A 14,805-nucleotide genomic window follows, 5' to 3' on the forward strand; every position below is an offset into this window, starting at 1 on the left:
GTTGGAGAAGTAAATAGTTGGCATGGTGGTGGAGGCAGTGGAAGAGAAAAGATAGCAAAGCAGAAGACTGGGTGAAGGGTGATAGGGAAAAAAAACTAGCTACTTTTATAGTAGTTGACCACCAGAAACATCTTTTTTTGGGTATAGGTCAAGAGATCGATCCATTTGTCCGAATTTCTTGACCTGCGTTCTTGTCCAAAATTTGCTGAAAATGTCATCAGCGGGTGCTTTCTACTCATTTAGTCCGATGGCAGTTTAGTTCCCTCTGAATTCTCTATTGACCCATTTGGATCCACCCTTCCGCTTAGTGTAGAGTGGGAGTAGATATAGAATCTTGTCTGAAAAAAAAAAGTGGTAAGGGAAAAAGATTTTTTTCCCTGTCAAAACACAAGGGTATTCCAATAAGAAAACTTGACAAACATTAATAGATATTAATCTCTATGCCAGGCTACACATAAGAGCTATATTAATGAGTATTTTTGTGCTTAAAAAGTGGAGGTAGCTCACCTCTTTGTCCAGAATTTTACTTTCTTTAGAAAAAAAAAGGTACTTACAATTTAGTAAACACATTTTATAAATTACGCAATAAGTGTATCTTTTCAGAAGAATTAGAACGAAATACATTTCAAAAATTGGAGACCACTCTCAAAAAATCACCTCCAATATATACTTCAGGTATACTTTATACCAATTTAGATTCCCAATTTTGATAACTAATTTAGACCATACTAGCTATAGTTTGCCAAAGATTGTTGTACATTTTTAGTGGCTAATTTAATCAAAACCTAACAAATAATGGATTGTGCGCATAACCTTCTTGGATTCTTAGTTGAGAAATATGTTCATTTATTTTTCATTGGTAAAGTTTGCTTTTGCACCATTTCCGAAATCTCAAAGAAGATGGGGAAAAAGGAGTATTCATCTTATCACGTGACAACATTACTAGTTACTAGATAGGGATTGTCATTGACAAAATTAAATCAACCAGATTTTCACCAAACATGTGATGAGAATATATTCAATCTTGCTTTTTCTTGTCACATAATTTCTGCAAGCGATATTGTCACATAATTCTATACAACAGCAACTTAGTTTCATTGTTAAAATTCCATAATTAACCCTTGATCACGGGTTAAGTTTGTACTTGCTCGTGTTAAAGTTAAACATGTGACGATATCGCCGGCCTAAGCTCTTAACCACAAAATTCACTTGATTGCAACTGATAAAAGTAAGCTCTCACAGCAAACCTGCCAGCTATCTTGCCCAAGGACTAGACATTTTTTTAAGGTTCTTCTATTTTGCGCCCTTTGGGCATATTATAATAGATGGTCCAACTGTTAATTGTCCACACAAGTTTAAAATTTTTTGGCCAAAGTTTTCTGAATTTAAGGGGTTAATGATGATGTTTAAAATTTGAAATGAGTCTATACTTATTCTGTGGGGATAATTTCAAAAACCTCCCTTAAAATTTGTCACAATATCACTTAACTTTCTTGAAATTTTTAAAATATCACTTACCTCTCTTGTCGACTTGACAAGACTAAATATCCATATCAAAGGTCACAAAAAGCCAAAATAAAATAAAATTTTGAAACCAAAAAAATGTAAATTAAAAAAAATTGCAATCTAATAATGATCCATATTTCTTTACATTGGGGTCATGGTGGAATAACAAAACATGTGAATAAACTAAATCTAATGAAAGTCAACCACTTAGAATGATTTTGGTGAGTAATTAATACCTTAAAAAATTTCGTGCATAGTTAAGTTACAATTAAGGAAGTCAAGATATTTTTTGGGGAAATATGTTTTAATTCATGATGTGGTTTAAGTTGTATTGAAACCTAAAAATCAATCTCTTCATACGTGTGAATTTTGCTTTGGTTCCAATACGGCTAAAATAAATAGTTTACGTCAAGAAATGTATACCTTATAAAAATTTAACCATATTTTACTTTTTGTTATTGTTATAAATTTCATAAATAGGATAACATAAGGTTAGTATTGGAACAAAAAGTTTTATCCTTCTTGTATTTCCTCCAAAGAGGTTAAAACATAGTTATTAAACCCGGCCCAGAGAGGAACTCGGTGAAAGAGGTGGGTCAACGGGTTACTGGTTCAACCAGTGGGTGAGTGGTCCAACCGATGGGTCACTATATATATTTAAATATTATGTTTTATAATTTTTGATATAGTTAAAACTATAATAAACTATGTTATAGTAAATACTCAGTTAGTCCAATTTATTATAGAATCATTAATTCTTATAAGAATTAACAAAACCTAAGTTTAATTAGTAATCCACCAAACTTCAAGTATAAAATTTTATCTAAGTGTAATTATCTAGTTTATTTTTGAATTTTAAGCACAAAAGGTTAATAATATTTGTTTTTAAAATGAATTGTGCAATATGTTATTTTTTAAATCCATTTCATAATTTATAGAATTTAGAGAATAATAAAATTTTATTAAAAGATTCCAAACAAATATTGTTTTGAAGAAATAAAATAAGAATAAAAATCTAATATATAATATAGAAGGAGTGAACAAGCAGCTGCTAGGCTAGTGGTGAGTGCGCGTAGCTTATATGCTTGAAGTCTAAGGTTCGAATCAACATTGGAGCATTTTCTAATCATTTTTATCCCAAAATCGGGTTCTTTACAAACCGTCCGGTTCAACTGAGTTGATCGGTTGAACCGCCGGTCCGTTGAAAAGTCAACGGATTTGGTGCACAATCGATCCAATTACAAATCCAGTCCGGTTTCATGACCGGTTCACCAGGTTGATCGGTTGAACCGTCGGATCGGGCCGGGTTTAATAACTATGGGTTAAAATGTTATAAGAAATGTCAATCTAAGAAAGGTAAATGAAATTTTAAAAATCTCAGGAGAGTTGAGTGATATTATGAGAAACTTTGAGGGAGGTTTCTTATATTATCCCTATCATGTGCCTGAACAGAATAGAAAAAACAACTTTTTCTTTATCATGCAGAACATTAAACAATTGCTAAGGGATCCTTATTCGTTTTTTTTTTTTTATAGTGCTAAGGGATAATTATTCAACAATATTGAATGTGGCAAGTCTTCTACAAACGTCTGATAAGGGCAAGGGTATATGTTAATGTTATCCATACTCCTTGTCACTCACTAAATGCTACCTGCCTGAAAATGGAACTGGCTTGCACAATTTGAGAAATATTATTATTGTCCACTGAAACCGACAATAACCCGCAAATTGCATGAGAGAGAAAGCAATGCATTCTTTGTTGTCTTCGTCAAGTTGAGTTGGACAGTTTGATCTTTCATTAAAACCCGAACCCAATTGTTCGGTGGATCTTCAGAGTGGGGCTTCTTGCTCTGGCTTGTACAACAATGGACCGTTTATTTATCACCACACTTTCCTCTCAACATCTTCAGATGATTGAGACAGATTTTTTGGTTGAGATTACGATCAAGAAGACAAGAATCATTGATATGCCTTCGTTTCTTCGAATCTGTTTTATTGTTTGTTTGTCGTTAAGAATTACGATCACTTATTATATAATAGAAAATATGAATAGTACTCTACTTTTTGTTATTCGTTTTCTTATTGTTATTTTCATCACATGATTTGCATTTATAAGACTATATGTAAAACAATTTATATGAGTGCAATTAATAAAAGTGAAGCACGATTAATATTCCTTTTATATAATTTATGAGCAATATCTCACTTGCACATAAAAAAACAAAAGCTTTGCACATAAAAAACAAAAGCTCACTTTTAAGACTCACCATGGCCTTAATATTTCTTTCTAGCCTTGTGAAAAGGTGAATAAAATATACACCGTAGTTTCCTCTTTTTCATATATTTGTAGTAAAATGTACAAATCGTTTATAGTTAATTCTTTAGCCCAGGAAAACAAAAAAAAAAAAAAAAATTTCAGTGTCTTTAATTTTTTTGGGGCAGATTCTCTTTCTTAATTTTGCACATTTTCCCTTTCTTATGGTTTTTTTTTTTTTGCTTATCGAGCTAGAGGTTTGGTGTATATTTCTCAATGCCTCGAAGATATTTCAATGGTGAAAGGGATCAAATGGTTCTCAACTGTTCATTTTCAAGATGTGGCATCTCAGCATCCATAATTTGGTAAACATGCAGAATTCTGCAGATTAATGAACCAGTATACTGTTGCTTCACATCTGTGTGTGCTGTGTGTGTATGTGTTTTTATTTTTTTGGTTCTTTTTTTTTTCTGGTAAAAAAAAAAACTTTGCAAGCAGGTAAAAAAACGCACGCACATTTCCTAACAAACTATGCAATTGATGTAGACAGACTAAAAGCGTCTTTTAAATAATTATAGAAAAACTGTCTTTTAAATAATTATAATGTTAACTCATGACATTGGTGAATCAATTTTCCATAAAATTTTGAGGGAATTAGATAATTAAAAACACCATTTGTCTTTACCTTGATGAGTGCTTGCTGCAGCTGATAAATAAGGACTAAGGGTATGTTTGTATTTTGATTAGGTAATATTCTTTTCTTTTCCTTTATTATAACTGGCGGAGGCAAGGAGGGCAGGGGCCATCGCCTCCTCAAATCCTACAATTTATATGTTTTTCTCTCCTGTTATTTAGACCAACCCATGAGAAGGAAAATTTTATGTATCATAATATATTTGTATGTACCAGTACTCAAATGGTCCATAATATTTGCGCATTATCCGCTTTTGGTTCCTCACACACACAATGACACATTTTGACATGACATGTTTAAAATAACAAGTATGGTCCTCACCCGTTGTTGGCCAATGTTGCCTGAAATACTGATGCGCACATTTCGTGCTCATAAAGTGAAAGGGAAAAAACAAAAAAGGAAATGTGATGATGCATATTTTGTGCTCATTTCTAACAACTTTTTTTTTTTTTTCAATTTTTATCAATAAAAAAGGCATGTATGTGCTTTATTACATATTTATAAAGACATGACATTTTCTTTTAGAAGAAAGAAATATATTTAGCTAACTAGTTTACTGAAACACGATCTCAGTATGAGTGATCATAGATACCATCTGGTTTGTTGAGGACCAAGACCAATTATGTTAAACATGGGGGGTTCAAAAAGGTACTATGGAAATATGAAGCACCGTTTGTGCAATGTTAAGACTACGACAAACCTGAATGTTTAGCATAGAATTTTTTGTTGGTAATTTGATTTTATGTTAGAAAAGACTCATTTGGACAGTGGTGTACAAATTTATCAGTTGTGGTATTTAGTTTTTTTCTCTCATTTTCTTGAGAATACTAAAGAATTCGCCAAATAAACCTAGATCCCCGAGCAACCTTCAAAAGCCGGCAACTTTTGAAGGCGCCCAGGGGACTTATCTACCCATTCCCAAATCCCTCCAATACCGATGTGGGAAAGAAACCCCCACAGGGGCAAGCCCAGCAGGGCGGCTGCTACTAAGAGCTAACTAACCCCCACCAACCCCGGTATGGCAGCCCCAGCAATTGTTTTTTTATCTCATTTTCTTGAGAACACTCAAGAATTCGGCAAATAAACCTAGATCCTCGAGCAACCTTCAAAAGCCGGCAACTTTTGAAGGCGCCCATGGGACTTATCTACCCATTCCCAAACCCCCCCAATGACGATGTGGGAAAGAAACCCCCACAGGGACAATCAGTTGTGGTATTTAGTTGATATGCAATTTTTTGTAGCTACTGTTGATGTCATTGTATGGAAAAGTACCATTAAGCAGTTAAGGGTTCTACATCATTCCTTTATTTGGTGGGCAAACATAGAAGCAACTCATTCGTTCAAAGTTGCTTTTTGTAACTGTCCAGCAACACAACTATTCAATCTGAGCTCATCATAAGTTCGAAGTAGTGAACCAGCCAAAATAATGTGGTGCAATTATATATTCTATAGTGGTGGGAAAGTTAGAGCAATGTACTTGCTTACAGAATAGCACATATTTGCAAGGAGATTATAGGATCAGAACTTGTCAACTTTTTACTTCATCGAAGACATGGGTTATCACATAAATTGTAAACAATAATTACCAATTTAAAGGTCAATCCTGTTAAAAGTTTTGTCGAAGAAGTGCAAGTTACTATGAGTATTGTTGTATTGAATTCTAGCCAAAGGTATTCTTGTCAAGTTGGTTAGGAAAAAAAACTTTTGGTGCTGTGTTAAAGTCAGGGGTCTCCAAAAATTTTATTATCATTACTAAATCGAGGTAGCGTTTCAGTTGCAAGTGCAATTACAGAGGACCAATTTACAGCTCAAACCAGACCGCAAAAATAAACAAACCTACTTTTTAATCACCATATAGTTTACATACAAGCCATAACGAGAAAAACCTAAGGTAAGTTGATCTCGATCAAGACAAATACCGATTTCCCGTTCTCAAGGAAGAAAAACATTCAAGACCACTTCCTTTACATCGTATGACAGGATGACGATTAAGAAAAGCACGATATGATACGTTTTTGCCAAACTTTACAGTAGTAATTTCAATGAGAAGAACTAAAAAGAATAAATTTATACAATCCCCGTGGTTTTGTTTATTGCCACATTATTCTCCTAACATTTCAAAATATTTACTTCATCTCCTATGATTTTATGTAAAATAAAAACTTGATAGAAAATATCCTATGTGACGTCATTAATTAAAAAGCCAATAGTATCCTTACTTGAATGTTAAACCAATCAAAAGCTTAACTACCTTATATAAAAGCATAAAAAATTACTTGAATAAATACAAAAATTACAAGAACATAAAATGAATATTTGTACAAATCATAGGAGGATTACATGAAAATTCAGATACATGTTTTTGATAAAAAAGCCATAACCATCGGTAGAGCCTGGATCCAATCCAACTCCAACAGCACAGTGTCCTCCACCCCCAATAAACGTTTAAAACTTTAAGGGAAGCGGGAGTAAATAAAGAAAATATGATAATCCACGGAGAATTTATACCGCAAAGAGGGCCAAGTTCGGAAATCTCTTTTCTTCTGGATGCATATATTATCTGTTGCATGAAGAAAGACTAAAAGGTAAAATTTGCCCTGATTATATCACCAGGACCAAGACTACACACAAATCGTAAACTTGGCAACGGTGGAATTTGAACCTTAAACTCCAAGGAATCATCCCATCTGATCCGTCAAGAAAAAGGTAAAAGAAACTAGCATTTTCTAGAGCTAACTGAAAGTAAAAACATATAAAACAGGTTGCAATACTTACAACATGACAGTCAATGAGGCTATAATTACTCTAATTACTTCTGTTTACCAGTTAATCACAAGTATCTCTCATCTTCTCCTACGCTTCCTCCGTCTATCATCACTTCCGCTATCACTTTCACTTTCCTTCGAGCTTGAGGATGATTCAGATTCAGATGAATCTGAATCATCAGAACTAGCACTACCTGATTCATCAGATTCAGAAACAGGCTTCTGCTGTTGCATGATAAGGCGTGGCATGTTCTTCAGATACTCTCGCAGATTTTCCGTGATACCACCCAGACCAATTGATGTGAAAAAGTTGATAGAAAACCTAGTGTTTTTTGGATTATCCTTGGGAAAAATTGACTCAAAGGAGTCTTGCATTGTAGGGTCATTTAGCCGCTCATTCAGCAAGCGGATACCAAGGTGTTCAGACAATTCCTGTAGCAGAAAGGAAAAAGTTTGCTCAAGTATAAAAGGAAACAGGCACTTAGTTGAGCATTTTTAGCAAATCCCAAGCAAACATCCCCCCTTCCCTTTTTAGAAAGGCAATTTCATCTATACAACTGTACCAATTTTGTATCCCAGACGAGAAAGATGGAAAACTAGGCAAGAGAGCTTAGACAGTAATAGGTATACGCAACAAAATATCACAAATACAAATTTGTCAGAAACATGGACAGATGAGATATTTGCCAGGAAAAGTTCAGGAGCAAAACAGGAAACAATTTTACAAAAGTATAACTTAGGTACCTGGAAGAGAATCTTAATGAAAATACGGGAAGATGATGTTGTATCCTCTTCTGTTAATCGGATGTAAGACAAAACGTGCCAAGGTAAAGCATCAGTGCCAAGCAAGTGGGCAAAAAATTTGGCCACATTACGCAGTTTATTTGTCTCAAGTCGATGGATCATAGAGTACTGTTGGACAAAACATTTTTCAAAGTTTTCTTGATGAACCTTGTTGATCATGCAAAACCGTTGGCCAAGAAGTCCATAGTATCGAAGGTAAGTCCTCTCCTGGCTGCAGCACTCCAACAACATAATACACAATTCCATCTGCTCAAGATCAAAAACAGAAATGTATAAGATCAAGCACATCAGCAGCACGTTTTCAGTCAACACATCAGCGAAAAGCATGGTAATAAATCATTACAACACAGACTCACTCCAAATAAATTGAAAAACTAAAGAATTATCAGCCAATGTCTTCAACACAAACTGCTAAAATGATACACAGGAAGAATAGCTGCAATGAAGTGCAGAAACATTTGCAAAAAGACCCTATGACTGTGAAAAAGTAGAAATTTCACTCGGCAAATATTCTCAACTTGTAATTAAATTTGTAAACTTGGACTCCCATGGCTGTTAGATTCTGCCAAGTAGTCCCAAAATTTCTGGTAAAGCATGTAGAATTTGAAGAAGCCTACACGATTAAAAAGTCCAAGAGGGAAGCTATTAATGAGCTGTAGATGGCTGGTAGACCATCTTTATGCAGGTTCATCCTACATGTTTCTCCTAAATGCCCATAATCCCCTAGCATTTTAAACCAAGAAAAAGTCATTCCCTAACATTTGGTCCTTCCAACAAAGACGAGGCTTTCCTGAGAAGCTATGAGCTCAAAGAGCTCGAGTTCATGTCCAATGCAAGTCGCATGCATAATTTGCTATCCAATTCCACTTCTGCAATTAGCTATTCTGGCTAAGTGATGTGATGACAGGACATTAAAGAGCATACGTGAAGCAAAAATTTCTTGAAGAGTGATATGTTTGTTGGTAAAAACTCCAACAGAGAAAGTGGAAGGAAAAATCACTCCATCTGTTAGGTGCATAATTACTTACAAGCTATACCACATGGTAATGAGAAAAAGCTTCTTTTTTTCACTATTGTTATTGCCTTGTGCATATACAGATAGATAGATGCTCTATCCAAGAACCACAAACCCAATCACACAAAAGCCAATTATACCTAGTTGACTAGCTAAAAATGAACAAAAGCAAACTATTGAGGCACACAGCTAGATTGATATTGTTTGTTAAGTGAAATCCAACAGTACGGTTAGCTTTCAACATACACCCAGGCTAGGAGAAATGAAAAGACAGATGCTCCCTCCAGCCGAGTTTTGTCACAATTACTGAATCCAACTCTTAATGCACATTGCAGATATTGGTATATATTAGTTTTTTGTTTGAGTAAATCTTATATACACTGACGGTGTATACACAATCACCGTTTGCTTCATGACATGTGTGCAAAAATTGAATTTCAAATTTAAATTTTGCATAGTTGTCATTCATCCAACGCTGATAGTGTATACACTGTCAGTGTAGGAAAGATTAATCCTTTTTGTTTTCCCACTTCTACAGACATGTCTGAGCATTGCTTCCAGACAAAGTATATTATCACATGGGAGTCACCAGAAGTAAACAGAAAGGCTGGAGGAACTGTCTTCATATTTTTAGGGCACGCATCCCACACAATTAAGGTGAACAATGAGTAATGGGCCTACCAACAATGCGTAAAATCTAACAAATGAAAGGGAAGAAATCAGGAACTTTTATAGAAGCTCTTGACATGTTACAGAAGGTTTCAACTTCATTTTTGTCAACATCCACCCCAATACTGTGTACTCCTCTTCTTTTAATTAAAGGACCAATGCAGTATCCAAACTCTTATCAAATTTTCTGCAGAAATAATGTCCAAGTAGAGACCTTAGCCAAGACAGATTAACACATTATGACCATGGATCTATGAGTTCTAGAACTTCCTAACTTCAGCATATGCAATTCATAATCTTAAACTACCCTAATTTGATATCCAAAAAGAGCATCCACAACCGTTAGAAAGGAACGCATCCAATGCTATTCCTATCCCTGAGGAAAAAAGCATGATGCAGATGTACAGCGGGAAGTTCACTAAATTCACAGTAGATGTATGACAAAAAAAAAAAAAAAAATAGTAGCACAGACAGCCTCTTGGGTTTGCAAGAATTCAATGTCATAGGGGATAAAAGGAGAAAAAACTACAATTAGAGGAATAAAAATGAGTGCTTTTAGGTTGCACCAAAGTGAAGAAAGGCCAAAAGATTCCTCAAGAAGACAATTCTAGCACATGTAACTTCCAAACAGCATGCGAAAAGAAGTAAAGCTGCAACTAAGCAAAACCTTAAGTGCTCCATTATGCTTCAAACAACTAGCAATATAGTATAACATAAACCTGCAACAAAGCATGGGATTCAAATGCCAGAAGACTGCAGCAAGGAACAGGAGTTGTGTTGCTGCCCAAATATTTAATCCTAAGAGACAGTACTTGTCATATATGCATGTTTTGTTGCATTGACAAGAGCATCTTCATTCAATGGTAAGGTTTCATTTAACTAATGCCCCATGCATGTTTGTCTATTTTAATACCTTCAGGAAGTGAATAAAAACATTAAGCACAGCAAGATATCAATATGCACATGTGCAATTTGAGTTATCATTCTCTTTTTGGTACTAGTTCCATCCAGAAAGCATCACACCCATCTAATGCACCACCACGCCGAATCCAGATCAAGGAAATTAGTTTACTCAAACAATGCTAGCCTCATCAATAGCAGCCATAAGCATTCAATAGCACCATGATTCTGATTGTAGTGACAATAATTTTAGATAATTTTATGATTTTCAAACATAACATGTCTTTCAACTCTCCTCCCATACTCATCTTTCACCAACACCAAGAAAAATGTCTATGCACGTCAATTCTCTAGCTTTTGCAGATGGAACATTCAAATTCTCAAGCCTATTTTAGCAGCAATTCGCAATACTTGTAAACTACAGAGCAAAGACAGCATTAGCAACGATAAAGCTAGAAATCATATTACTAACCTCCTGACCAGGCTCTAGTTTGATTTTCAGTAGCTTATGACCAGCTTCTTCAAAATCAACACTAGACATGATGGTCAAGTAGATAGTTCTTCGAAGATTGACCAAATTTGTCTCGGTCTCATCTTTTATTTGCATCTTTTCTTCTTCCTCTTCATCAGATTCATCTTCATCTTCATCCTCATCCTCTGAACCACCATCAGAATCAGCTTCATCGTCAGATTCTTCACCTAGTATTGATTTCTTCAGTTCTTCATATTTCTTCTCATTTTCCAAGAAATTGGGATCGGCCTTGAAAATATCTACACACAAAATAAAGAACAGAGTTAAGACTATATAACAGTTAAAAGTAGAAAAGAATAAACATCCAAAAGTATAATTACCTAAGGTAATCTCAGGATCAATTTCATCAGAGAGTGAAACTTCATGAGTCAGTTGGTCTTCCTGCTCTACAAGGTCCAACTCTGGACGCACAGCCGGATACCCCTGCACATAAGATTTACATAACCAATTCAAAATTCTGCGTTATTAATGACTACTTACTAAACAAAACAGAAAGAGAAAAAAAAATAATATTTGCACGACAAAGCTACACCTGAAACTTTGCTTTTCTCAATGCAAAGAGGCCTTCAATCAAGAACTGAACACGCTTATCTATTTCTCCTTCATGAAGAATTCCACGAAACCGCTCAAAGATACCTATTTTGAACAGGGGAAAAACAAGCATTAATACCATTATCTTATCTTATCCAGAAAAACATGACAAATATGAAAGCAAAAATAAGTATCAGTACTTGCGCACATAAACAGGACAGACCTAAATACGGCAAAACCAAATCACATACAAGATTTGCATTTCCAAAAGCCCTTGTTCTCATTATTTTGACCATTGTTTGATGAGAAGATTAGGGTTTCAAAACTACACATAAAAGTAATCCTTTAGTTGGAACCAACCATATCAAAACCAGCCAATTCAGATAATTGACACATTCTTGCTCTCAAATCAGAACGATTTTCTAATACTTATTTGAAAAAGTATTAAATTTGAACGATTTTCTAATACTTATTTGAAAAAGTATTAAATTTGAAACAAAACTTTTTCAGTAATTGGCCCAAACAAAGCATGAGGAAAAGAAGTAAGAGAGGGAACTTGCAACCAATGAACAAGCACGTAAGTTCAGATAATCAAGCCAAAAAAACAAACGAAATCTAAAGTAGATCCTTTTCCACCCACCATGAAGCCCTCTAGGACAGAGGTCCTGTAGCATGGAGCCACATTCTGTGACAAAACCCACCGCAACCTCCACACTATCATCTGTAGGGTTCTCTAGCAGGACCGTCAAGAGTTCAAGAGCAATCAGCTCATGAACTACCTGCTGGTTCACCAGATGGGCTATAAACTTGACTGCTGCCAACAATTGGGGCTGCAAACAGAAACCAAAAAATCAGTGGGAAAACAGTTTGTCAGCTGGGTTTGATAAATAACAGAAAAGGCAAATGAAAGAAAAAAGAAGTAGGAAAATCAGCGAATACCTTGTCATTTCGTTTGTAAGCTCTTTGCAACTGTAATATGATCCTCCTTAGCAACAACTCGCCAACTTCAGGAAACTTTGTATTGGCAACTGCAACCAATGCAGCAAATACATCAGTAAAGCCCGGGGATGCCATCTGAGACTTCATACATGAACGGCAAAACAATCCCCTGCCACGAATCAGGTTCTCAGCAAATAGCTCTGGTATAATGTTTTTGATATTTGTAGCATTAACCTTATTAACCAAACCATTAATACTCTTCCTAAGAGCGTCCCAACTCATTCTTTGATACTCCACACTACTCTTATCCTGCACTTCTTTCATCATCCTCGCCAACTTATACGGAGGAATGTAAACTCCGCCACTCCTTCCCAAGTTCTCTTCCTTCTGTACCACCACCTTCGGGTTTTCATTCCCCTTCCCACTATCATTATTAATCTCGCTCTCCGTCAAATTCCTATCTACTTTCTTCCTATCCCGCCCCTCCACCTCTCTGTCATCATCCCTTCTCCGGCTATCTTTCTCCCTCTCATCTCTTCTCCTCCCTCTTTCCCTATCTCTATGCCCATCTATGTCATCTCTTCTTCTCCCTCTTTCCCTATCCCTCCTCCGATCTTTCCTATCACTATCACTGTCACTGTCCTCATCTTTATACCCGTCCTTGTCGTCTCTTCTCCTTCCTCTTTCCCTATCCATCCTCCGAGCTTTCCTGTCACTATCTCTGTCCTCATCTCTATACGCATGCTTGTTAGAGTCCCTCCTCCTCCTATGCCCGTTATCCTGACCATCATCGCACTCGTTCCTTCTCCTACTTCTATCCCTCCTATCATCCTTCACGTCCCCATCCTCCTCCTTCCTTCGACCTGTCGATCTATCCTCTTCCCTCCTCCTATCCTGCCGTTCTTCTTCTTCACTATCGTCCCGCTCGCTTCTTCTTCTCTGGTCCTCCCTATCAGTATCCCTACGTTTCCCGTTCTCCACCCTTCTATGCCGCAGCTTATCGTCACCTTCCCGACTGTCCTTCCTACCCCTCCTACCTCTTTCTTCTTCCTCAAAATTCCTTCTCTTCTCATAATTTTGGGCCTTGATTCCATCGATATGCTCCACCGGAGAATCCGACAATTCGCCCTCTTCCGCCTCACTAGGTGACGAACTGGATTGATTCTTTCTCACCATTTTTACTTCAACCCACTAGCTGTCAAAGTTAAGGAAAGGAAATATTACCAAATCCTCGATTTGATACTGCTTAGAACCAACGAGCGGTGGGAATTTAGAAAAGAAAAGAAGATTTGAAACTGATTGATTAAACCCTAATTACAGAACGATAGAAGGGAAAAAAAAGGAGACAAAAGTGAGAAGGGGCGGGTTTTGGCTGATTCGGATCGGTAGTTTCTTTCGTGGATCTGGAAGATGAGGCTGAATTGGCAAACAAAGGTGTTGTTTGACCAGAGCGGATGTCAAATTGTCGACGACTCAAAGTTTGCTTGTACTAAATTTTACCCACGTCTTGGCACAGTGCTTTTTTTTTGTTTACTGTAAATTTATATAAATATAAATAATTTAAATATAAATAATTTAAATATAAAAATTAACAATAATCCATCATGTTCATTTATATTAACTTTAAAAAATTAATGCATTATAAATGCTCAATTATTTACTAATTTTTAAAAATTTGTTTATATATTTTCAATAAAATATGACAGTATACATCAAGTAATATATTTCATATCAAAAACTTAGTAGATATTCTTTTTTGATAAATATTTTTTAGATAATTTAAATTTTTATAATGATCATAAATCTAGAAGTATATATTCACATTTAATTAAGTAGAAAAGATCCAGCAATCCGCTTTTTTTTATCAATAATATTGGTAAATATGTTGGTGTAATAGTTAATACTTGTTTTTCATCAAGTTAATTCAGAATTAAGGGAAGAGATGATGAATAATTTGAACACCAATCATATATGGTGGTAAAAAGAAATAATTTATGAAACATGTAAGATTTTAATAATTGTGATTTGAATAATTCTAGGGTCAACTAGAATTTAAATATTGGAAGACATTGGGCAAAGTTTTAAGTTATGGTTTTGGTGATAATATTAGCATTTAGCAATATTATTACAAGACCTTTTTGGTTGATATTTAGCTTGCTGTTTTGGGTGTAATTGCTCAATAACATACTTCACACT

At 35.4% G+C, this 14,805-nt stretch overlaps 1 protein-coding gene across 1 annotated transcript; it reads right to left on the bottom strand.

The window, feature by feature from the left end:
• Window positions 1-6,978: 6,978 nt before the first annotated feature.
• LOC140011234 (uncharacterized) lies at window positions 6,979-14,008 on the bottom strand. The gene is made up of 7 exons (XM_072060010.1): window positions 12,610-14,008; window positions 12,311-12,500; window positions 11,672-11,775; window positions 11,460-11,562; window positions 11,080-11,378; window positions 7,964-8,269; window positions 6,979-7,651 (listed from the first exon to the last, which is right to left on the bottom strand). Exons 1-7 carry the CDS (start codon window positions 13,783-13,785, stop codon window positions 7,298-7,300), a joined length of 2,532 nt encoding a protein of 843 aa, XP_071916111.1. The 5' UTR covers window positions 13,786-14,008; the 3' UTR covers window positions 6,979-7,297.
• Between the last annotated feature and the right edge of the window lie 797 nt (window positions 14,009-14,805).

The sequence above is a fragment of the Coffea arabica genome, chromosome 1c, assembly GCF_036785885.1.
Source record: "Coffea arabica cultivar ET-39 chromosome 1c, Coffea Arabica ET-39 HiFi, whole genome shotgun sequence".
NCBI classification, from domain to species: Eukaryota; Viridiplantae; Streptophyta; class Magnoliopsida; order Gentianales; family Rubiaceae; genus Coffea; species Coffea arabica.